Source organism: Pelobates fuscus, chromosome 8 (assembly GCF_036172605.1).
Source record: "Pelobates fuscus isolate aPelFus1 chromosome 8, aPelFus1.pri, whole genome shotgun sequence".
Lineage (NCBI taxonomy): Eukaryota > Metazoa > Chordata > Amphibia > Anura > Pelobatidae > Pelobates > Pelobates fuscus.
This window is the reverse complement of record NC_086324.1, coordinates 167,758,122-167,782,920: the sequence shown is the minus strand read 5'-3', so window position 1 is coordinate 167,782,920 and position 24,799 is coordinate 167,758,122. Positions and strand designations below refer to the sequence as shown.

The following is a 24,799-nucleotide window of genomic DNA, read 5'->3' as shown; positions in this document are numbered from 1 at the left end:
TACAACGTCGGACGAAGATTTCCTAAACTTTGCATATACCTAAGGAGTTGAGGAGCTATCATGGTTATCCTACTTCTCAAACTTCCTGTTTGGTTGCTGTGAATGTCTATTGTTGCTATTTTATGGGTGAATCTCATGCTGCAAATTGCTATTTCATTCTGCGGCCTGGACGCTAATTCTGCACTCTCCATGAACTATATTTCTTGCTATGTCACTGATATTCCTTCTATTGGACTTCCAAATTTGATACTGGTATTTGACTTCTTCAATCAAGATCTCTAAAGAACTTTAATGTAGCTTTAACACAGTTTACTACGTCACTCTGTGTTATATTTCTTATTCCTGTGTTTCTGCTGGTACCACTTGTATGCAATTTATTTTTTTCTCTTTCTCTCTTTCTCTTCTCTTTGGCACAAGTGTTGTTTTGTTTTCCTTTTTCACAGTTTTTTTTTTCTTGTTTTTTCTTTTTGGTTTTGTCATAGAAGAAAAACAAGTGGGGGAGTGTGGAGTATGGATCATTATTTAATGTGCAGTTTGCAATATATATGTATATATATACTAATGTACAATAGGTGTATGAAATATTGCAGGCCCTTTTGCTTAGATTTGAAAACGTTACACTTTCAATGACATTTCCACAAGGTTAAAGTTAAATTAGAACAAACACATGTGCTGTCAGTCAAATGTATACAAAACTCGTTGTAAGCTAATTACAGGCAAGAGCCTTCTAGAGAATATTCCAAAAACACATGTGCTGTCAGTTAAATGTATACAAAAACACTTCGTAAGCTAATTACAAGCTCGAGCCATTTAGGGAATATCCCAAACTTAGATATGCAATACATTACATCATGTAACAAGTTAGAAAACCTTTTTGGGAAAATCACACAGGTGGGGGCTGCTTTATGGAGAACAAAATGGCTATTTAACTGAAGGAGAAAGGATAGGACGTTGTCATTCTTTAACATTCATTCACTCAGGCATACATTCAACTTCTCACTTGCACGCAGAGCATCATACACAAGGACATATGCTGTCACTAATACTTTGGTAAGATTAATTATTTACTGACTATTTTTGCATTCTGTTACATTCATCCAATACACTTTTATCTTATATTTATTTGAGTCATTGTTTCATTTATTACAATATTATTACAGTGCCTTTTCGGGTCTTCAGACACTGAATTATTCTAGTGGTAATTATCATCTAGAATGGTTAAAGAAAACAGTATTTATAAGTAATTTGGGAACGGAAGGGTCTACTCCGTATATAGCTATAGATTGCATAAAGACACGCTAAGCTTAGAATGACCCGGAGTGACCTTTTGTCGGTAAAGGTCCACATCATACCTGAAGCGAGCCATAACTATCAAAATTGAAGTATCACCGAAACCGACAAGCTGTACCCTTTGTATTTGTTGCACTGGGTGTTGCATGTATTTTGTAGTGTTTTATAACACCAGTGTTGTTATAATATTTGAAATCCATTTTGCGATAGAAAAGGAAATATTAATTAAAAAAAAAAAAAAGAAAGAAAGAATGAAAAAGAAAATGAAATATTAAAATTAAAGAAAAATGTTTAGGGTGTTTTTATTTGTGATACTAATTTGTACGTGCAGAATATTAATATTTTGTCAACTAATTGTAACAGGATGAAACAAGGAAAACCGAGAAAAATATTGAGACATTTACACTTGAAACATTTAATACAGTTTTAAAATTATTATTAAAATTTAATTATAATAATTTTTTCAGTTAACTCCTGTCATTAAGCAATAAGCAAAAAAGTTACATTGCGCACGTCAATTTGTCATATTTTACTTTTATCTGCATCCATAAATCTCCCTAACCTTGAGCTAGTTGGCATCTGGACCAAAGACTCTCTCTTTCTCCAATAAACTTTCAACTATCTCTCCAATCCTATCACTTGTTTCTCTCCCTTATTCTCACTCTCCTTTTTAACGTTTCGTTTTTCTCTCTTGACGTTACATTCTGTTCTTCTCCCATGATCCACTCAAAATAAACCTCGTCACCGTCTTCCTTCCTTTCCAAGAAATGACACGTTTTCATAAAAATCTGTGAGATATTATATTTCATTTATTAAATATGTGATGTTGTTCAACGATTTATCAATAAACATCTAACTCTGAAATTATGGTTTTCCCATCTTTGTCTTTAATTCCGCTAGTTCTTTTTTCAAATTTACGTTTATTTTCATTTCTTTTGCCACACTGGCTTTCTGTTTGTTCATTTTTTTCTCCAAATCCTCTATTTCCTTATCTTTTTTTTCAATTTCTCTCTCCGATATTGCCCTGATATGCTTGACGGCATGCATTAGAAAGTCTTCGAGGGGGCTTTTACCCTGTTTCAAGAAAATGATGCGGTCCGCTTCCTGCAGGCAGATCTCCACAAATTTTAGAATATTTGTGTCTTTCTCCAAATTGCGCCTGGAATCTGTAGTTGTGTAGTTTTCGATGCCAATTACATGATTAGCTCCACGATTCTCAAAAATCCTTAACGTCTGCTGTGCCTGAATTTCCGTATTTTTATATTTAGTAAGAACAATAATTGGAAAGATCCCTGTTAAAGGAGAAAGAGAAAAAAAAAAAACATTCATCTAAATACTATAAAGCAGGAATCGAGGACATGTACAGAAATCATCCTGCCTGCGCTCGTTTTATGTTGAGCTAAACAGAAGCCTGGTTGTTGGGCAGAATTTAATGCAGAGAATCTCAATGTAAACTAGACATGAGTATGGGGAAACAAATTAGTTTGTTTTCAGAATGGTTTCTGTAATCCCAAAATTTGTTTCAGCAAAATTCTGCAATTATTGTTTCAAATGACATGAAATTTGTCAGAAATTCAGACATCCGTTATTCCCTATAGGGAGCTGTTTAGTAGATAGCTCCCTAATCCGGTCCCTTAAGTAGGATCCCCCGAATTAAGGATAACAACACTACGGAATCTGTTGGCGCTATATAAATGGCAATAATAATAATAACAAATTAGGGCACTGTTTAGTAGGTGGCTCATTAGTTTGAAAAACATTTGAAATTATTCCCCTACTTGGGATACCAAATTGGCAAGCTGTTTAGTAGATGGCTCCCCTAATTTAGTACCCTGATGTGGGATTTCTCTAATTAGGATACCACATTAAGGCGCTATTTAGTTACACACACACACATATATATATACATAGCTGAAAAGAGACTTGCTTCCATCAAGTTCAGCCTTACTCACATATGTTTTTTGCTGTTGATCCAAAAGAAGGCCATAAAACCCAGTCTTAAGCACTTCCAAATTTGCAACAAACTAGGAAAGAATTTCTTCTTGACCCCAAAATAGCAGTCAGATGTCTCCTTGGATCAAGCAGCTATTACCCCACTAATTAGAAATTATACCCCTGTATGTTATGGTTTTGCAAGTATTTATCTAATTGCTGTTTCTGTAAAGACTGATAAAACCACCTCTTCAGGCAGAAAATCCACATCCTTATAGTTCTTTCTGTAAAAAAAAAACCTTTTCTTTGCCTTAGATGAAATCTCCTTTCTTCCAGTCTAAATGTGTGACCTTGTGTCCTATGTATAGCCCTGTTTATGAATAGATTTCCAGATAATGGTTTGTACTGGCCCCGAATATATTTGTATAATGTTATCATATCCCTTCTGAGATAACTGATATTTATTTACCACTGTTACAAGTAGGTTTTTTTTTATGTGAACTGTGCGCATGCTGCTAAAGACACTTCTGGGACGAGGCTGTTAAAGGGAAACTATTGTGAGAAATTAACCCATGTTTGTTTAATGCATTATATATCTCATGCATTAACAATAATACAATATATATATAACATCCTTTGAAGATGCACTGTTTAGTGCTGTCATTTTGCAACTCAGTTTTCGATTTACTACCGTTTGCGTCTTAATGAATAAGACACATACATTTTAAGAACTAAGCATTTCAAGTTCGTTATTAAAAATCCAGTTTCTGTTCGGCCTCTTTGAGAAATTGCAATTTCAAGCAAGTCCTCGTTACCTGTACCTGTTATTTCTTTAGTCTCTGTCAGAAAAGGCAAGATTTGTTCAACGGTCTCATCGTTAAGAAACCATGTAGCACTGTAACAACAAAGGAGAGACAAATCAGACTAAATTTCTGCTGCAAAGCATGAATCTATCGACGGTTTTATTCACCCAGTAATGACATATAATCAGCTGGCAAACAACTTGAAGAATTTAGACCAAAGTAGCCACGTTAAGAAAGAATAAACTCCACCATTTAGCCAAATTGGTATATTTTTTCCAACCCAGCTTTTAGTTTGCTGTCAACATGCTACAACTCACTGTTTAGCAAATAAACCCTTAGCTGTGAGTTTTGTCACGGACCATTAATCCATATTAAAAGATATGAAAATGTATTGTAAATATAAACAGAAGAAAATTTATTCTCAACCCGCAATTTATTTATTTTTTGTGCAATAAAAACTCTGGCGGGAAGATTTTTTTAGACTAAGTAGAGATGCCTATAGTTGCCCTTTATACATAGTCCCATCCTCTTTTAAACAAACACCTTTGTGTTTTTCTAGTTAAATATGTTATATATTGGATTGATGCATATCTACAACCCTGATACATGGTAACATTCCCTCGCAGACGCATCTAAACCGGAAGAAACAAACTAACAGGAAGTGTGTAAGTCTCAGCGAAGGAAGGTGCAGCCAAGCTGCATAAACAAAGTGATTTAACTCCTAAATGGCAGAGAATTGAGCAATGAGACTGCAGGGACATGATCTATACACCAAAACTGCTTCATGGAGACAAAGTTGTTTTGGTGCTTAGACTGTCTCTTTAAAAAACTATATTTGATATCATACCTGCAAACAAGCACTGGCACGATTATCTCTGTTGGAGGATTGTTTAATCTTTCCAGAAAACGATTGATTGCATGCTCCAGACCATTCTCCCAATTCACCTCGCTTGCACTCCGTAGCTTGCCTAAAAATGAACGGATCACGTTATAAATGATTATTTATAAATAAAACACCAATGTGTAAAAACACAGTCAGATTTCAGAGTCAATATAAAATGTATTTCAAATGTAAAGCCAGAGTATCAGGACTGAGCAATGCTGGCTGACTTAGGGAAAATGTTCTCAATTCAACCTTAAATTTGAAATTCAACTTTAAATTCTCACTTTAGTGATTAACCCTGTTTCGAGAAAGCAGAACTAATTAGCCGGCTTCTGGGATCTATGAGATCAACATTACAACTTCCTTCTCATTAAAGGCTTCCAAATGCTTAGATATAAGGCTGGAAACGGACATAGTGTCATACAAACATACATTACCAGTCGCTCCAGTGTGACCCTAACACACAGCTAGGCTTATCTGTCTTACCTTCCCCCACTTATTGGTGCCTTGCTACTCTTTAAACGGTCTTTCTGGGACCATTTTGGTTTCAAGCATCCTAGTGCTCATCTCGAAAGCGGTCTATGGGGCGGACTGGCGGCTTGCGGGGTCCTCGGACGGTGGGGGGTCCCTCTCCTGGTGCAGGGTCTTTTGTCCACCGCAACTCTTCTCCCCCATCTTTGTGCTCTAACACAGATAATATGTGGCGCTACCCAGCACCCATAATGGCTGTTTGAGAGCTACACAGTCTTGATTCCCACACCCGCGGTATATTCACACAGTCCCATCCATTCTATTTACTTACATAGTTGAGCTGTAACTTCATGATATTCGTCTTTGGTTAGTTTATTAACACCACGGTTATCTGAGATGCACACGTTTCTTTGCAGTTTAAATTCTCTTCTCTCCATGGTAATCGGATTATTGGATTTTCCCGCATTCGCCATATTTTCAAATTCCTTGTCATATATGACGCACATACAGGAGTTAATAAGGGATGATTTGCCGTGTCCTGTCATCCCAAAGAGCTGCACACAAACTCGACTGTATCCGTGTCCTACCAGATATCGAGTGGACCCAGGGGTGTACTCAGACAGCCTCTTCCGTATCTCTTGATTATTAGCAGATCCCGCCATGTTTTACTGTAAGGAAAGGGGAAAAAAAAGACCAGGCAATATAAACAAAATTACCCATATCCCATCTTTCAGTCATAAAGAGAACTCCACAATTCTAGAAGACACCCTTAAAAATCTGTCACTTAAAGGGAAACTCCAGTGCCAGAAAAACGTCCGTGAGGACGTCCAGCGACGCTCTAGCACAGGTTTCCTGTGCTAGAACCCAGGAAGTGACCTCTAGTGGCCACTAGAGGTGGAGTTAACCCTGCAATGTAATTATTGCAGTTTATGAAAAACTGCAATAATTACAGTTGCAGGGTTAAGGGTAGTGGGAGTTGGCACCCAGACCACTCCAATGAGCAGAAGTGGTCTGGGTGCCTGGAGTGTCCCTTTAATAGCATGATAAAAACATTTCAGACCTACATGTTTAAAGCTATTTTAATAAAATAAATAAAAAAGAAAGGTCTTAAGGGTAAAAAGGCCTTCAACTAAAATCCTCCTGTGTTTCCTGATTCCCACGCCAGTTTCTAAATGATTGTACCACCCGACTGTCATGCCGGACAATCTGCGTTTAATTTCTTGATAATTAAACGGACACTCTAAACACCAAAACAACCGTAGCTTAATGAAGCAGTTTTTAAGTATAGACGCTGCAGGATTCTCGTTCATTTAGGAGTTAAATCACTTTTCCACTCAGTACATTCTCTGCCTATGTGTTTTACATGAAACAGAGCCAGATCTTATCTGCATTTTTTCTACTTAGTGCAGGAACTAATAAATAGTGGGCTCTTGTGCAAGAATTGTGTGGGGGCCCTCTACAGAGCAGGAGTAGCCAAAAGGTATATCATTAATGGCCACACAACTCCCACATTAACTAGCTATATACAGCCCCCTCCCTCCGTATTACAGCATTAACTAGCTATATACAGCCCCTTCCCTCCGTATTACAGCATTAACTAGCTATATACAGCCCCTTCCTCCATATTACAGCATTAACTAGCTATATACAGCCCCCTCCCTCCGTATTACAGCATTAACTAGCTATATACAGCCCCTTACCTCCATATTACAGCATTAACTAGCTATATACAGCCCCCTCCCTCCATATTACAGCATTAACTAGCTATATACAGCCCCTTCCCTCCGTATTACAGCATTAACTAGCTATATACAGCCCCTTCCCTCCATATTACAGCATTAACTAGCTATATACAGCCCCTTCCCTCCGTATTACAGCATTAACTAGCTATATACAGCCCCTTCCTCCATATTACAGCATTAACTAGCTATATACAGCCCCTTCCCTCCGTATTACAGCATTAACTAGCTATATACAGCCCCACTCTCCGTATTACAGCATTAACTAGCTATATACAGCCCCTTCCTCCATATTACAGCATTAACTAGCTATATATACCTCCTTCCTCCGTATTACAGCATTAACTAGTTATATACAGCCCCTTCCTCCATATTACAGCATTAACTAGCTATATACAGCCCCTTCCCTCCGTATTACAGCATTAACTAGCTATATACAGCCCCACCCTCCGTATTACAGCATTAACTAGCTATATACAGCCCCTTCCTCCATATTACAGCATTAACTAGCTATATATACCTCCTTCCTCCGTATTACAGCATTAACTAGTTATATACAGCCCCACCCTCCGTATTACAGCATTAACTAGCTATATACAGCCCCTTCCCTCCGTATTACAGCATTAACTAGCTATATACAGCCCCTTCCTCCATGTTCCAGCATTAACTAGCTATATACAGCCCCTTCCCTCCGTATTACAGCATTAACTAGCTATATACAGCCCCTTCCTCCGTATTACAGCATTAACTAGCTATATACAGCCCCTTCCTCCCTATTACAGCATTAACTAGCTATATACAGCCCCTTCCTCCCTATTACAGCATTAACTAGCTATATACAGCCCCTTCCTCCCTATTACAGCATTAACTAGCTATATACAGCCCCTTCCTCCCTATTACAGCATTAACTAGCTATATACAGCCCCTCCCTCCATATTACAGCATTAACTAGCTATATATACCTCCTTCCTCCGTATTACAGCATTAACTAGTTATATACAGCCCCTTCCTCCATATTACAGCATTAACTAGCTATATACGGCCCCTTCCCTCCTTATTACAGCATTAACTAGCTATATACGGCCCCTTCCCTCTGTATTACAGCATTAACTAGCTATATACAGCCCCTTCCCTCCATATTACAGCATTAACTAGCTATATACAGCCCCTTCCCTCCTTATTACAGCATTAACTAGTTATATACAGCCCCTTCCCTCCATATTACAGCATTAACTAGCTATATACAGCCCCTTCCCTCCATATTACAGCATTAACTAGCTATATACAGCCCCTCCCTCCGTATTACAGCATTAACTAGCTATATACAGCCCCTTCCTCCATATAACAGCATTAACTAGCTATATACAGCCCCTCCCTCCATATTACAGCATTAACTAGCTATATATTTATTATTTATTTATTTATTATTGCCATTTATATAGCGCCAACAGATTCCGTAGCGCTTTACAATATTATGAGAGGGGGATTTAACTATAAATAGGACAATTACAAATAAACTTACAGGAACAATTGTGGTGGAATCTCGGTAAAAATAAATTTAGTAGGCCGAGATTACCACGTGGCATGTGTACGTGCATATGCTGACGTATCGATCAGTTGGTTGCACGAGGCAAGATACGATCAGTAGTGTACGGAGCATGTGCAAGAATACAGGATATGGTATTCCCCTCCTCCATTGTGCTGGACAGGCCATGCGGTCAAACAGGAAGTTAATTCTTATTTGTGTTGATTGGTTAAGAGAATGTGCGGGTGGAGCTTAATATGGGAGGAGTTATGTGCCTATATAAGGAGCCTGCACTATTGTCCGGGGCTCAGAATTTGCTGTATTTTGGTGACGCTAGTCCCTCTGAGTCCCGATCGGTGATCCAATAAAGAATCTCTTCCTTCCTGAAGAAACCTGTGTCCATCTCTCTGTGCTTGGCTTCCGTCAGTTTCTCCGGTATCATTTGGTGCGTTGGCCGGGAAGCTCATCGTTCAACGGTAGCTGAGAGGCAGAGGCGTGAGACGGTCTATCTTTGCCCACGTTCTCTACGGCTGCACCCCTGAACTTCTGCGTGGACCTCCCTTCGTCTCGGCGCCACTGGTCTGTTGTCCAGGAGATCATCGGCCTCTACGTGAGAAGTGCTGGGGTGTCCCCGTCGATGAGTGTGAACTCAGGTTCAGGAACGAGGAGGTAAGACAACTGCTGTTTTAGACGGCAGGACCCACTAGGGGTATACCGATTGTGCGGTAGGCCCAAAGGGGTTTGAATCTGTGTATCTGCCCCCTCTGTCGGAGGGAAGGAGCGAAGGCGCACCGCTCGATCGAACGCTCTTTAGTCAGACCGTTTGATTCTGTTAGTCAGGCGGGGCTCTGGTGTAAATAGCCCTAGCCGGACACCGGTGTCTTGTCTAGACTAGCGTTCTAGGGTGTATATTTTGTTCGCTAGGTCGGAGGGACCGGGAGACTAAGCGGCGTCTGTGTAAATTCGGTTCGCTAGCTCTCAACCTATCTGGGCTAAGTGGGAAGGCGTGTAAATTTGGAACCCACTAGACTTTTGATAGTGCGACTAAGAGGCGTCTGTGTAAATTCGGTCCTCTAGCTCGCTATATATGTGGTGATTGGGCAGTGTGGCTAACCAAAACGTATGTAGATTGTTTTTAGGTAGTCCATTCAAGGTACTGGCCAATAGTTTAGTTGGGAATTTGTAAATGTGATAAAGATTGTTTAGTAAAGTGTATATCTTGTTAGATAGCGCGAGCTCAGCCGTCTAGCGAGAGTGTTAATAGTGTGTTGCTGTATCATAGTGCACGGTACCAGAACCCTGTATATTTACTGACACTGTATATAAGTACTAATCATTGTCGTCCATTGCATGTTTAACACCATAACCACTAATAATTGTATTGTGACCTTAACTTGTGCTTTGACCTATGCTAACCGTACTGTAACCGCTATTTGTAAAAGACGATGTTACTGGGGTGTGTTATAGACGGGTAATTCGTATATAGAGAATTATAGCGTGGGTGACTGTATAGTTACGCCAAAGGGCATAATATTGATTATATAGTGACTGGTGTAACAGCTGTGTGTGTACGGGAATTCCCTGAGTGTTTATTGTTATTGTGTACGTTTCACTTGGTAACCGTACCACGTGGTGCTGTTGCCAGAGGAAACGGGTGTGACTGTTGAATAGTACGCGTGTATAGTATTCGTTGTCGACGACGTTCCATTGTTAAGTATGGGTGCGTCGCAGTCAACGATTCCGGATCCCTTAGGTTGTATGGTGAAGAATTTTAAAAAGGGATTCAAAACTTGTGATTTTGGGGTTAAGATGTCTCCTGTACGTTTGGTCACTTTGTGTACTAGGGAGTGGCCTACTTTGGTTGCGGCATGGCCGCCACGTGGCAGTTTGGATCCAACTCTGGTACAGCGCTTACACGTGGCTGTATCAGGTAGGCCTGAACTTTACGGCCAGTTTCCTTATATTGATTGTTGGAGACAGGCCGTAAATGACTCGCCAAAATGGCTTCAGACATGCCACGAGGAGCAATGTCGCCTCATGGTGGCTAGGACTTGTTTGTCCACTAGGACTGGTGTTAGGCCCATTTTGGACACGCCCCCTGAGTCCGAGATCCCTTTGCTGCCCCCTTACTTTCCGTTAAGAGGAAGTGACGCAAATGCAGGAAGTCCTGCAACCCTCCCCTCATTACCCCCATCCACTTCCGCTTCCTCCTCCAGTACAGAATCCACCCCCCCTCGTACTAAATCTCCCCTTCCGGAATCAGAACCAACCCCCATTAAATCCGAATATCCTGATTTGGCGCCACTTCAGACTTCCGGTCAAGCTTCATCTAGCTCGACTCGATGTGTTTTATTTACAACCTTTTCCCAAAACCAAGCTCCCACATCCCCATACCCTATTTCTCCCCGACTGGAACCCATGACTGACGCCCCTTTACGTAGCCCCATACAAACCCGACAACTGACCGGTACCCAACAATTAAAGCACTATCAGATGCCTCTTCGCCTGAATCCCGGGTCAGCCTATATCGATGCCGCAGGTCAAATGGCACATGCTGACCCAGTCTTCGTATATGTCCCATTCACTACAACCGATCTTTTAAACTGGAAGACCCACAATTCCTCATATACCGAGAAACCACAAGCTATGACTGATCTGTTCACCTCAATAGTACAGACACATAACCCGACATGGGCTGATTGCCAGCAGTTATTAATGACTTTGTTTAACAATGAGGAAAGGACAAGAATAAATCAAGCAGCCATTAAAGCGCTAGAGGATAGAGCCCGTACTTTGAACCAAGCTAATCCAGCAGCATGGGCCGCAACACATTATCCCAACACCGATCCCGATTGGAACGTGAATGGTGCTGATATGGTTCAACTCAGAGCCTATAGAGACGCTATAATTGCTGGCATGAAAGCCGGAGGAAAGAAAGCCATTAATATGTCGAAGACAGTTGAGGTGATTCAGAAAAGCGATGAAGCGCCCAGTGTCTTTTATGACCGATTATTGGAGGCATACCGCTTGTATACCCCCTTTAATCCGGAAGACGCAGATAATTCCCGAATGGTGAACTCCGCCTTTGTCAGCCAAGCTTACGGAGATATTAAGCGCAAGCTACAAAAGTTAGAAGGGTTTGCAGGTATGTCAATCACCCAACTAATGGAGGTAGCGAATAAGGTTTATATGAATAGGGAAACAGAAAGTAAGAAAGAGGAAGAGCGCAAGATGCGTAAAAAGGCTGATATGCTAGCGGTAGCGATCGCAGGCGTAGATAGACGGGGCCCAGATAGAGGCGATAGTAAGTGGAATGAGGAACCTCTAAGTAGAAATCAGTGCGCTTACTGTAAGGAAGAAGGGCATTGGAGAAATGAGTGTCCGCGAAGAGAACAGTCTGAGAGAGACAGACCTAGGACAGGTTATGGAAACTTTAGAGGCAGAGCGAGAGGTAGAGGAGGCCCCGGAGGGAGTAATGGTAATAGAGGGAGTAATGGGAACAGAGGAAGTGTTAGGGAAGACAGGTATTTTCCAGCAGCGCAAAGGTCCCGCGATAGAGAAGGTAGGGACTTTGTAGGATTGGCTGACACGGTCATGGAGGACTATTGATACCGACCGGGCTCCATCCCCCTTGGTCGAGCGGAGCCTATGGTCGATGTATCAATAGGGGGAAAAAGGAGTGCGTTCATGATCGACACTGGTGCTGAACATTCAGTGGTGACTAATCTAGTTGCTCCTCCATCTGGAAGGACTATTACTGTGATAGGAGCAACTGGAAGAAGTGCTGAAAAAACGGTTCTTAAAAGTCGACTCTGTACATTGGGAGGCCACGTAGTAAAACATCAATTCCTTTATATGCCTAAATGTCCAGTCCAATTGCTGGGACGTGATATGCTATCTAAATTACAAGCGCAGATTACGTTCCTACCAAATGGAACAACATCCTTAAAGTTTAATGGACCTTCAGGTATTATGACTTTATCCGTACCAAAGGAAGAAGAGTGGCGACTTTATACAGCGTTGACTATCCAAAACCCTAGGAGTGATGAATCCTTATTCAACATACCAGGAGTTTGGGCAGAGAACAACCCACCAGGACTGGCCCGCAATATTCCACCTATTAAAATCGAACTAAAACTTGGGGTTTATCCAGTGAGCCTAAGACAATACCACATCCCGCAGAAGGCTAAGAAGAACATACAATCTTATCTGGATAAGTTCATACGGTATGGTATCCTAAAATTCTGTACTTCCCCCTGGAACACCCCATTGCTGCCTGTTCAAAAGCCCGGTACAGATGAGTATCGACCTGTGCAGGACTTGAGAGCAGTCAATGATGCGGTTGTTAGTATACATCCAGTCGTGCCCAATCCATATAACCTGCTTGCTTTAATTCCGGGCGGGGCTACTTACTTCACAGTCTTAGATCTCAAAGATGCCTTCTTTTGCCTCCGAATTGCCGCAGAAAGTCAATGTATCTTCGCTTTCCAATGGGAGAACGCTGTAACGGGCTCAAAACGCCAAATGACCTGGACAAGACTGCCCCAAGGGTTTAAAAATTCACCTACCCTATTTGGTTCAGCTCTAAGCCAAGATCTACTGGATTTCGAGTCCATCCCAGGAGAGTGTGTATTGTTACAATATGTAGATGACTTGTTGATAGCAGCAGTTACAAAAGAAATATGTCAGCAAGCAACGCACGATCTACTACACATTCTCTGGAAGGCAGGATACAAGGTGTCTAGAAAGAAGGCTCAGTTGTGTTTGCCAACTGTCAAATATCTGGGATTCCATATCTCTGAAGGTCAAAGAATTATGGGGCCAGAGAGAAAAGAAGCTGTCTGCCAAATACCAATACCCAAGAATAGAAGACAAGTGCGAGAATTCTTGGGGGCAGCAGGCTTCTGTAGGATATGGATTCCCAGCTACGCGATACTGGCAAAACCTCTGTATGCAGCTATCAAAGGTACAGAGCACGACCCCTTCTTATGGACTCAAGAACAACAAACGGCATTTGAAGATGTGAAGAAGGCTTTGATGAGTGCCCCAGCATTAGGTCTACCTGATCACACACGACCATTCTACCTGTACGTACATGAGCAAAGAAGAATGGCTGTGGGAGTATTGACACAGTACTTGGGATCATGGCAAAGACCTGTTGCCTACATGTCAAAGCAATTGGATGCAGTGGCCAGCGGACTTCCACCTTGTCTAAGAGCCGTAGCTGCAGCCGCCCTGCTAGTAGCTGAAGCCGATAAACTCACTCTGGGTCAAGAACTTTATGTACGAGTCCCACATGCAGTACAGACGTTGTTGGATTACAAAGGAAATCATTGGTTTAGTAACAGCCGTATGACCAAGTATCAAGCAATGTTGTGTGAAAACCCAAGAGTGCATTTAGAGACTGTAAACACCTTAAATCCAGCTACCCTTTTGCCACAACCTACTGAAAGTCAACATGATTGTTTGGAAGTAATGGATGAAGTATTTTCAAGTAGACCAGATCTTCGTGATTTTCCCATCCAGAACCCCGATGTTCAATATTACACCGACGGCAGTAGTTATGTGAAAGAAGGGATCCGCTATGCAGGATATGCAGTAACAACAATAGACAAGGTGATAGAAGCTCGGCCACTGGCGAAAGGAACATCAGCACAAAAGGCAGAATTAATAGCACTAACACGAGCGTTACAATTGGCTGAAGGTTTAAGAGTGAACATCTATACGGACTCTAAGTATGCGTTTTTAACCACTCATGCCCACGGAGCTTTGTATAAAGAAAGAGGACTACTGAATTCAGAAGGCAAAGAAATCAAGTATGCAGCTGAAATCCTACAACTATTGGAAGCAGTGTGGGAGCCGAAAGAAGTCTGATCTGAGAGGAGATGGTGATGTGACCAAGGGAAATCGAATGGCAGACAGTACAGCTAAGCGTGCCGCTGAATCAGGAAGACAGGAATATGTGGGGCATATAGCTGCTCTTATACCAACTCCACTGTCTCAATGGACTCCAGTTTATACAGCTCAAGAAGAGGAGTGGTTAAAGACTGAACCGGGAAAGTACTTGGAGAACAAGTGGTATCAGCTAGAAGATGGAAGAATAGTCATACCAGCATCACTAGCGGTAGAAATTGTCCAAAATTATCATAACGGGACACATTCTGGGAGAGACAGTACAGAAGAATCTCTCAGGAAACATTTCTACATACCAAGATTGTCCAACTTGACTCAGGCCATTGTACGCAGATGTGTAATGTGTGCTAAAAATAATGCAAGACAAGGACCAGTAAAGCCACCAGGAGTCCAGTTTATGGGGGAACTCCCCATGTCCGATCTACAAATAGACTTTACAGTGATGCCTAAATCGGGTGGACATCGTTACCTGCTGGTAATTGTGTGCACCTATTCAGGCTGGGTAGAAGCATGTCCTACTCGTACAGAGAAAGCAGGAGAAGTTGTGAGATTCCTGCTACGAGAAATAATACCCCGATATGGACTACCCTGTTCTATAGGATCGGACAATGGTCCAGCTTTTGTTCATCAGTGCCTACAACAACTGACTCATATGCTTGGTATAAAGTGGAGGCTTCATACTGCATATAGACCCCAGAGTTCTGGTAAGGTAGAGAGAATGAATAGAACTATTAAGAACCAGTTGGCTAAAATGTGTCAGGAAACCCAACTTAAGTGGAACGTTCTCTTACCCATAGCTCTATTGCGAATCCGCAGTACCCCTACCAGAAGGATGGGCCTCTCTCCTTTTGAAATCATGTATGGGCGACCACCTCCCGTACTTGGTAACTTAAGGGGGGATTTGAGTCAGTTGGGAGAAGGAATTACCCGGCAGCAGGTTGTAGAGTTGGGTAAGACTATGGAGGAGGTACAGAAATGGGTACAAGATAGATTACCTGTGAATATTTATCCCCCTGTTCATAGTTATCATCCAGGAGATCAAGTGTGGATTAAAGAGTGGAATAATGTACCGTTAGTGCCCAAGTGGAGAGGTCCTTATGTTGTTCTTTTGTCTACCCCTACAGCGATAAAAGTAGCCGAAGTGACTCCGTGGATACATCACTCCAGGGTAAAACCAGCAGCAGTCGATTCTTGGCAAGTTACAGCAGATCCAGAGAATCCCTGCAAGATCCGGTTAAAACGCACTACTCAGTCGGAGTAACGAGGAATCGTGTGGATTACAAATTTTATTGTTACAGGGATTTGGTGAAGTGAGTGTTTTAGACGGCCATAATAAAGCCTGTCCGCTTACCAACACATAGTATATAAGCCAGGAAAGTCTCGAAGGGACACCTGTGAAGACGAGCAGAACTCCATTCCCTGCAGCCCTTACATCCTGGAAGCTGAGGTGCCTTCGCACGGACGAAGACTGAGGATGACGGCGAAAGATGGGTTTTTGATAGTGTTTATTTATGTGTGTTTTTATATTCAGGAAGGTAGAGGTACCGACACTCCTAGCTGTGAGGTATGCATTAAGACTACGAGAACAGGTAACCATATTTCCCAAACCCTAATTTGGCATTCACAATACGAGTGTAAAGGAGATGTATCGAGATGTAGATACCTAAATATAGACTATAGTGTGTGCCATTTAGGAGTAGGAGAACCTAAGTGCTTCAGTCCGGAGTATCAACCTTCCATCCATGACCTATTTATCTCGCACTCCCTAAACCTACTTGCACTAACAGAAACATGGCTCTCTCCCTCGGATACTGCTACCCCTGCCTCACTGTCCTTTGGTGGTCTTCACTTTACCCACAATCCAAGACAAGCGGAGATTAAAGGTGGCGGTGTAGGTTTTCTTCTCTCACCCCACTGCTCCTTTAAAACCCTGCCCACCCCCCCTTCCCTCTCTTTCCCATCATTCGAAATTCATTCAATTCGCCTTTTCAAACCCTTCTCTGCTAACATTGCCGTCATCTATCGTCCCCCTGGTTCCCCTCTCCTCTTCCTTGACCACTTTGCTGCCTGGCTACCCTACTTCCTCTCTTCCAACATTCCATCCCTAATTCTTGGAGACTTCAATATTCCCATTAACCCACCTTTAACCCCAGCAGCCTCTAAACTACTTTCAATTACTTCCTCCCTTGGACTATTGCAGTGGGCTAATTCTCCCACTCATGTAGCTGGCAATACCCTCGACCTTATTTTCTCCTATTCATGTACATTATCTATTATCTGCAATACTCCATTTCCTCTCTCTGATCACCACCTCTTATCGTTTGCTCTCAATTACCCCCTCACCCAACAACCTCAGCCTAACCCCCCTCAGCTCAGGAGGAACCTTAACTCTATTGACCTCCAGCAGCTGTCGGCTGACATTGATTCACAACTGCTATCCATCCCTTCCCTCTCCTGTCCCTCACTGGCCATCTCCACATATAACACTACCCTCACATCTGCCTTGAACACTGCAGCCCCACTCCAAACATGCACCACGAGGAGAACACGACCCCAACCTTGGCATAATAAATCAACACGCTATCTGCAGAGTTGCTCCCGCTGTGCTGAACGCTCCTGGAGGAAGTCCCGCACCCAGGCAGACTATCTTCATTATAGATTCATGTTGCTTTCGTACAGCGCAGCCCTTGCCCTCGCCAAACAGTCCTACTTTTCCTCTGTCATTAGTTCATGCTCCCGCAATCCCAGACGTCTCTTTGACACTTTTAATTCCCTTCTCCGCCCTGCTGTGGCCACCCCCCAAACTAACCTTACAGCTGATAGCTTTGCATATTACTTTACTGACAAGATTGAACAGCTAAGGAAACAATTCTCCCCTCCTTGCCGTTCTCTTTCTCAACCACACTTAAATCATGCTTTCCCTACCCTTCAGACTTTCTCCCCAGCTACTGAACAAGAGGTGGCTGCACTTCTCCATTCCTCTCGCCCCACCACTTGCCCACTTGATCCTGTCCCTTCTCACCTCATCAGATCTCTCTCCCCTTGTCTTGTGCCTATCCTAACACACATCTTTAACTGCTCTCTCTCTTCTGGCACTGTTCCTGCTGACCTTAAACATGCCACTGTAATACCTATTCTGAAAAAAACATCTCTTGACCCGTCCTCCCCCTCGAACTATCGTCCCATATCCCTGCTCCCTTACTCATCAAAGCTTTTGGAAAGACTTGTCTTTACCCGTGTGTCTCACTTCCTTAATTCCAACTCTCTCCTTGACCCTCTTCAGTCTGGCTTCCGCCCTCTCCACTCTACTGAGACCGCTCTTATCAAAGTGACTAATGACCTAATCTCCGCTAAATCCAAAGGTCACTACTCCATATTAATTCTCCTTGACCTCTCTGCTGCCTTTGACACAGTTGATCATTCTCTCCTCCTTCAAACTCTTCAATCACTCGGTCTCTGTGACTCTGTCCTCTCTTGGTTTTCCTCCTATCTCTCCCAACGCTCATTTAGTGTCTCCTTTTCCAAGGATACCTCCTCCCCTCGCCCTGTCTCGGTTGGAGTTCCCCAAGGCTCTGTCCTTGGTCCCCTTCTATTTTCTCTTTATACTGCCTCTCTTGGAAAACTTATTGCCTCTTTTGGATTCAACTACCACCTGTACGCTGATGACACTCAGATATACCTCTCCTCACCAGACCTCTCCCCGGCCGTCCTGCAACGTGTCACTGCTTGCCTCTCTTCCATCTCTGACTGGATGTCGTCACGCTTTCTCAAACTTAACCTCTCTAAAACTGAACTCCTTGTCTTTCCTCCTCCTAATACTGATCCTCCTCTCTCACTCTCCCTTCAAGTCAGTGATATCCACATAAGTCCATCACTACAAGCACGCTGTCTTGGCGTCATACTTGACTCTGGTCTCACCTTTGAGTCTCACATCCAGTTTGTTGCCAAGTCCTGTAGGTTCCAACTCAAAAACATAGCCCGCATCCGCCCCTTTCTTACGCAAGATGCTACCAAGGAGCTTGTCCATGCTCTAGTAATTTCCCGCATGGATTACTGTAACCCTCTCCTGATTGGTCTCCCCAAAAGCCATACTGCCCCGCTACAGTCTGTAATGAATGCTGCAGCTAGACTGATTTTCCTATCCAGTCGGTCCTCTCACACCTCGCCCCTCTGCCAGTCCTTACATTGGCTCCCTGTATCCTATAGGAGTCAATTCAAAGTGCTAACCCATACATTTAAAGCACTGAACAATTCCAGCCCCTCTTATATCTCTTCACTGATCCAGAGGTATGCCCCTCCTCGTACCCTCCGCTCTGCCCGCGACCACCTCCTGACCGCTGCTCGCACCCGTACGGCCAACTCACGCTTGCAGGACTTCTCACGGGCGGCTCCTCTCCTATGGAATAACTTGCCTACTGCCATCAGACTCTCCCCTAGTCTTCAATCATTTAAGAAGGGCCTTAAATCCCATCTCTTCAGGAAAGCGTATGGCCTCCCAGAGTAATCTCTCCCTTACATACCTGTCTCTTGCTCTCCTATGGGATAGTGCTTTGCTCTCTCCTCCAGCTCTGCTCACTCCTACTTGATATTTCCTATCCTAATGTTTCTAATACCCCACCTCCTATAGACTGTAAGCTCATTTGAGCAGGGTCCTCTTCAACCTATTATTCCTGTAAGTTTTCTTGTAATTGTCTTATTTATTGTTACATTCCCCCCTCTCAAAATATTGTAAAGCGCTACGGAATCTGTTGGCGCTATATAAATGGCAATAATAATAATAATAATAATAATAACCTCGTACAATTTGGTTGACTCTCAGGAATGGAGATCCTCAGGGGACCCTAATTAATAAGACGGTGTTAGAATCCGTACATTCTTCGGGTGTTCTGCTATTTGATGCATGTAAGGTGATATCAAGTGGTAGAAAGCCGTGGAATGTATGTGGGGATCTTAGATGGGAGAGGACGTATGGGTCTAACGATAAATATATTTGTCCCAGTAGTAAAAATAAATATGTGAGTCCTAGATGCCCAAATAGAGAGTATAACTTTTGCCCATATTGGTCTTGTGTGGGGTGGGCAACTTGGGGACAGACAGTAGACAAGGACATGATAGTGACTAAGTTGCCGACTAGCCCATATTGTAAGTCTATGGAATGCAACCCAGTCCATATACTTATAAATAACCCCGACAAGTTCTTAGACAAATATGGCAATTTATTTGGGTTTCAAATATACGGGACGGGTTTAGATCCTGGGACAGTATTATTTATAGGGATAGAGACTGATACGGTATCCTCCCAAACTCATCAAGTATATCATTCCTTTTACGAAGAGATGAGTATAGATAATAAGATCCCCCATAACGCTAAGAACCTGTTCATAGATTTAGCCGAAAGTATTGCCGGTAGTCTTAATGTTACCAACTGCTATGTGTGTGGAGGTACTAACATGGGAGACCAATGGCCTTGGGAAGCAAAGGAGGTAATGTCCGGTTCTGAGGCAGTTGACCAACTAATATCTACACAAGCCGATTATCATATGAGTGTTAGAGGTAAATCTGAGTGGAGATTAAAGACCTCCATCATAGGTTATGTTTGCATAGCGAGGAAAGGAATAATGTATAATACTTCTGTAGGAGAATTAACTTGTCTAGGGCAAAAAGCTTATGATGATTATACTAAAAATACAACTTGGTGGTCGGCTTCAAATGTCTCAGAACCATCTAACCCGTTTGCTAGATATGCCAATTTAAAGGATGTGTGGTTTGACCTATCCATCACATCTACCTGGAGAGCCCCAGCAAATTTGTACTGGATCTGTGGTAAGAAAGCCTATTCGGAGTTGCCACAGGACTGGGAAGGGGCATGTGTGTTGGGTATGCTCAAACCATCCTTCTTCTTGTTACCTATTGAAACAGGTGAGACTTTAGGTGTTAAAGTGTATGATGTGAATCATAGGAAGAAAAGGGGACCCATAGAGATAGGCGCCTGGGAAGATAATGAAAGGCCTCCCCAGCGTATTATAGATTATTATGGGCCAGCCACGTGGGCAGAAGATGGTACCTTTGGTTATAGAACCCCTATTTATATGCTCAACCGCATTATAAGATTACAGGCGGTGGTTGAGATTATTACTAACGAAACATCACAAGCGCTCAATCTTCTAGCGAAGCATAATACCAGGATGAGGACAGCAGTCTACCAGAATAGATTAGCCTTGGATTACCTATTGGCAGTAGAGGGAGGTGTATGTGGGAAGTTTAACCTAAGCAATTGCTGTCTTCAAATAGATGACGAAGGGCAAGCAATAGCTGAGCTTACTAGCCATATGGTTAAACTAGCGCATGTGCCTACTCAGGTATGGAAAGGATACAATCCAAGTAGTTGGTTTGGTAGCTGGTATGAGTGGTTTGGAGGGCTTAAGGCAGTGGTAGGTGGAGTCCTACTGATTTTAATGTTGTGTCTACTCCTACCGTGTCTTATACCCTTAGTAGTTAGATCTGTGCAAAGCCTGATAGAAAATATAGCAGAGAGGAAGGCTGCTGCACAGATAATGGCAATATATAAATATAAGGCTCTAGATCAGGGAGAACCAATGCAGGAAGATGAATGTTGAAGATTCACATCATAAGATAAGTCTGGTCTGGTTCAAGGTAACTTGTGGTGTATGCAAACTAAGGTTAAGTGATGCCTCAAGTAATTGTAAAATATCAAGAGGCATCAAAGGGGGGAATGTGGTGGAATCTCGGTGAAAATAAATTTAGTAGGCCGAGATTACCACGTGGCATGTGTACGTGCATATGCTGACGTATCGATCAGTTGGTTGCACGAGGCAAGATACGATCAGTAGTGTACGGAGCATGTGCAAGAATACAGGATATGGTATTCCTCTCCTCCATTGTGCTGGACAGGCCATGCGGTCAAACAGGAAGTTAATTCTTATTTGTGTTGATTGGTTAAGAGAATGTGCGGGTGGAGCTTAATATGGGAGGAGTTATGTGCCTATATAAGGAGCCTGCACTATTGTCCGGGGCTCAGAATTTGCTGTATTTTGGTGACGCTAGTCCCTCTGAGTCCCGATCGGTGATCCAATAAAGAATCTCTTCCTTCCTGAAGAAACCTGTGTCCATCTCTCTGTGCTTGGCTTCCGTCAGTTTCTCCGGTATCACAATAGGTTGAAGAGGACCCTGCTCAAACGAGCTTACATTCTATAGGAGGTGGGGTGTAAAACACATTAGGACAGGAATTTACAATCAAATAAATTTACAATCATTTTATATTATATATACCTCCTTCCTCCGTATTACAGCATTAACTAGTTATATACAGCCCCTTCCCTCCATATTACAGCATTAACTAGCTATATACAGCCCATTCCTCCGTATTACAGCATTAACTAGCTATATACAGCACCTTCCCTCCATATTACAGCATTAACTAGCTATATACAGCCCCTTCCCTCCATATTACAGCATTAACTAGCTATATACAGCCCATTCCTCCGTATTACAGCATTAACTAGCTATATACAGCACCTTCCCTCCATATTACAGCATTAACTAGCTATATACAGCTCCTTCCTCCATATTACATTAACTAGCTATATACAGCCCCTTCCCCCATATTACAGCATTAACTAGCTATATACAGCCCCTTCCTCCGTATTACAGCATTAACTAGCTATATACAGCCCCTTCCCTCCGTATTACAGCATTAACTAGCTATATACAGCCCCTTCCTCCATATTACATTAACTAGCTATATACAGCCCCTTCCCCATATTACAGCATTAACTAGCTATATACAGCCCCTTCCTCTGTATTACAGCATTAACTAGCTATATACAGCCCCTTCCTCCATATTACAGCATTAACTAGCTATATACAGCTCCTTCCTCCATATTACAGCATTAACTAGCTATATACAGCTCCTTCCTCCATAATACAGCATTAACTAGCTATATACAGCCCCTTCCTCCATATTACAGCATTAACTAGCTATATACAGCCCCTTCCCCCATATTACAGCATTAACTAGCTATATACAGCCCCTTCCTCCGTATTACAGCATTAACTAGCTATATACAGCCCTTTCCCTCCGTATTACAGCATTAACTAGCTATATACAGCCCCTTCCTCCATATTACAGCATTAACTAGCTATATACAGCCCCTTCCCTCAGTATTACAGCATTAACTAGCTATATACAGCCCCTTCCTCCGTATTACAGCATTAACTAGCTATATACAGTCCCTTCCTCCATATTACAGCATTAACTAGCTATATACAGCCCCTTCCCCCATATTACAGCATTAACTAGCTATATACAGCCCCTTCCCTCCGTATTACAGCATTAACTAGCTATATACAGCACCTTCCTCCATATTACAGCATTAACTAGCTATATACAGCCCATTCCCTCCATATTACAGCATTAACTAGCTATATACAGCCCCTCCCTCCACATTACAGTATTAAACTAGATGTTTTATTACTTGTTGCAGTAAAAAATTATTTATATGAATCATACTGTGTTTACAGCTTTGAAAACTCACCCTTGGCTAGTGAACCTCGTTGCCCAGCTAATACTCAAAACGACGTTTACTCATAGTGAAAGTAAAAGTTGAATTTTTAAAATAGTGTGTACCAGGAAACAAACTGTAACCACTCAGTCTGAAACTGTTGATATAAAGCATGAATTGCACAGTAAGGGAAACAAGTCTTTCTGCTCAAAAACATTATTTAAAGGAACACTATAGTCACCAGAACAAATATAGCTTAATGTAGTTGTTCTGGTGAGTATAATGATTGCCTTCAGGCATTTTCATGCAAACACTGCCTTTTCAGAGAAAAGACTGTGTTTACATTGCCCACTAGGGATACCTCCTGTGGCCACTCCTCAGATGGCTGCTAGAGGTGCTTCATGAGGCAGTGCTGCACAGTAGGCAGCACTGCTGTTCTGCGTCCCCACGCTCTGCATGGGGACGTAGAATTTTCCTTATAGTGATGCATTGATTCACTGTATCTCTATTAGGAGGTGCTGATTGGTTAAAACGGCATTTGCCTCCGCCCCACCCCGCCTCCTTGATGATTTTAGCCAATCCAATGCTTTCTCTATGAAAATTCTGATTGCTGATGATGTCACCAAGAAGACAGCTCAGGTTGGGGCCAGCGCTGGAATTAAGGCGAGTTTTAACCCCTTCTAAGGGGACTGAGGGGGGATAAGCCACCTAAAAGGTAATTTTAGCACTATAGGGGTTCCTGACCTTATAGTGTTCCTTTAAGTTTAGTCCAATTTTTCTGTTCAGTATTACATCCATAAAAATATGTGACCGCGATTTCTTCCCCTCATTATTTCTCACACAAAAGAGACAGCGTACTCAGAAATGCCGATCACGGACCGGGATAGTCACTGAGGTGAGAATTCAACGTGAGTTTTAAAAATAAGGCTACAATAACTGAATTGGAATAAAAGTCATCTATGTTTCCAGCTCAGCTACTTTCCCTTTAAATTTGAAATTCAGTTTGAATTCTCTTTAGTGAATAATCGTCTATATACTTAAAAGTTTAGTAGTGGGATTCCACCACTGTAGCCCGTGGAGCAGCACAGCTAAGGGGAATGGGCCTTGACATTGCTAGGAGACAGGCATAGAATAGGGGTATGTATGGATTGGCTATGTGGATATTAGGGGTGGGATTTTGGGTAAGGGGAGTATATATAGGAGCCATTTTAGATTAGTGGTCATCTTACTTAATCCTCACTTACCTGTTGTTGTGGCAGGTCGTTGTGGTGTCTCTGTTTTTGTCTTTCCGGTACATCTTGCTGATTGAAGATGGAGGAGCTGTTGGCTGGAGTCCGGAGTGCTGTGCTGGAGAGGGGAGTGGAGTGGCTTCAAGGACGTCTAGGAGATGCTTTGCGTCCGGCCGGGCCTTCGTCTTCGTCCCAGGGAAGTGCGTCCGCTAGGAGGACCAGGCCGCTGCAGCGTTTGATCTCCAGCAAGCAGCCCGGCGGTTGGAGGGGCAGGAGCTGTGAACCTGGACGGTCACATATTCTCTGTGCTCTGTACAACGCTACCCAGTAAAGGCTAAAATTGGGGGAAAAGCTGCCTTATATACTCACTGAAAACAGTCCCCTAACTGGAGGATCAAATATGGGTCATAAAAAACAAAAAGCCCAAGCCAGACAAGAGTCCGCTGAGCCGAGATATTGGCGATCTATTTCGGGGCTCACAGAGGGTCGCAT

General features: G+C 42.6%; 1 protein-coding gene across 1 annotated transcript; it reads right to left on the bottom strand.

Annotated features, from left to right (window-relative positions):
• Positions 1-1,975: 1,975 nt before the first annotated feature.
• Positions 1,976-23,184, bottom strand: LOC134570999 (uncharacterized). The gene is made up of 5 exons (XM_063429029.1): positions 23,112-23,184; positions 5,711-6,047; positions 4,873-4,993; positions 4,044-4,117; positions 1,976-2,582 (listed from the first exon to the last, which is right to left on the bottom strand). The coding sequence occupies exons 2-5, from the start codon at positions 6,039-6,041 to the stop codon at positions 2,155-2,157; spliced, it is 954 nt and encodes a 317-aa protein (XP_063285099.1). The 5' UTR covers positions 6,042-6,047; positions 23,112-23,184; the 3' UTR covers positions 1,976-2,154.
• Positions 23,185-24,799: the final 1,615 nt, after the last annotated feature.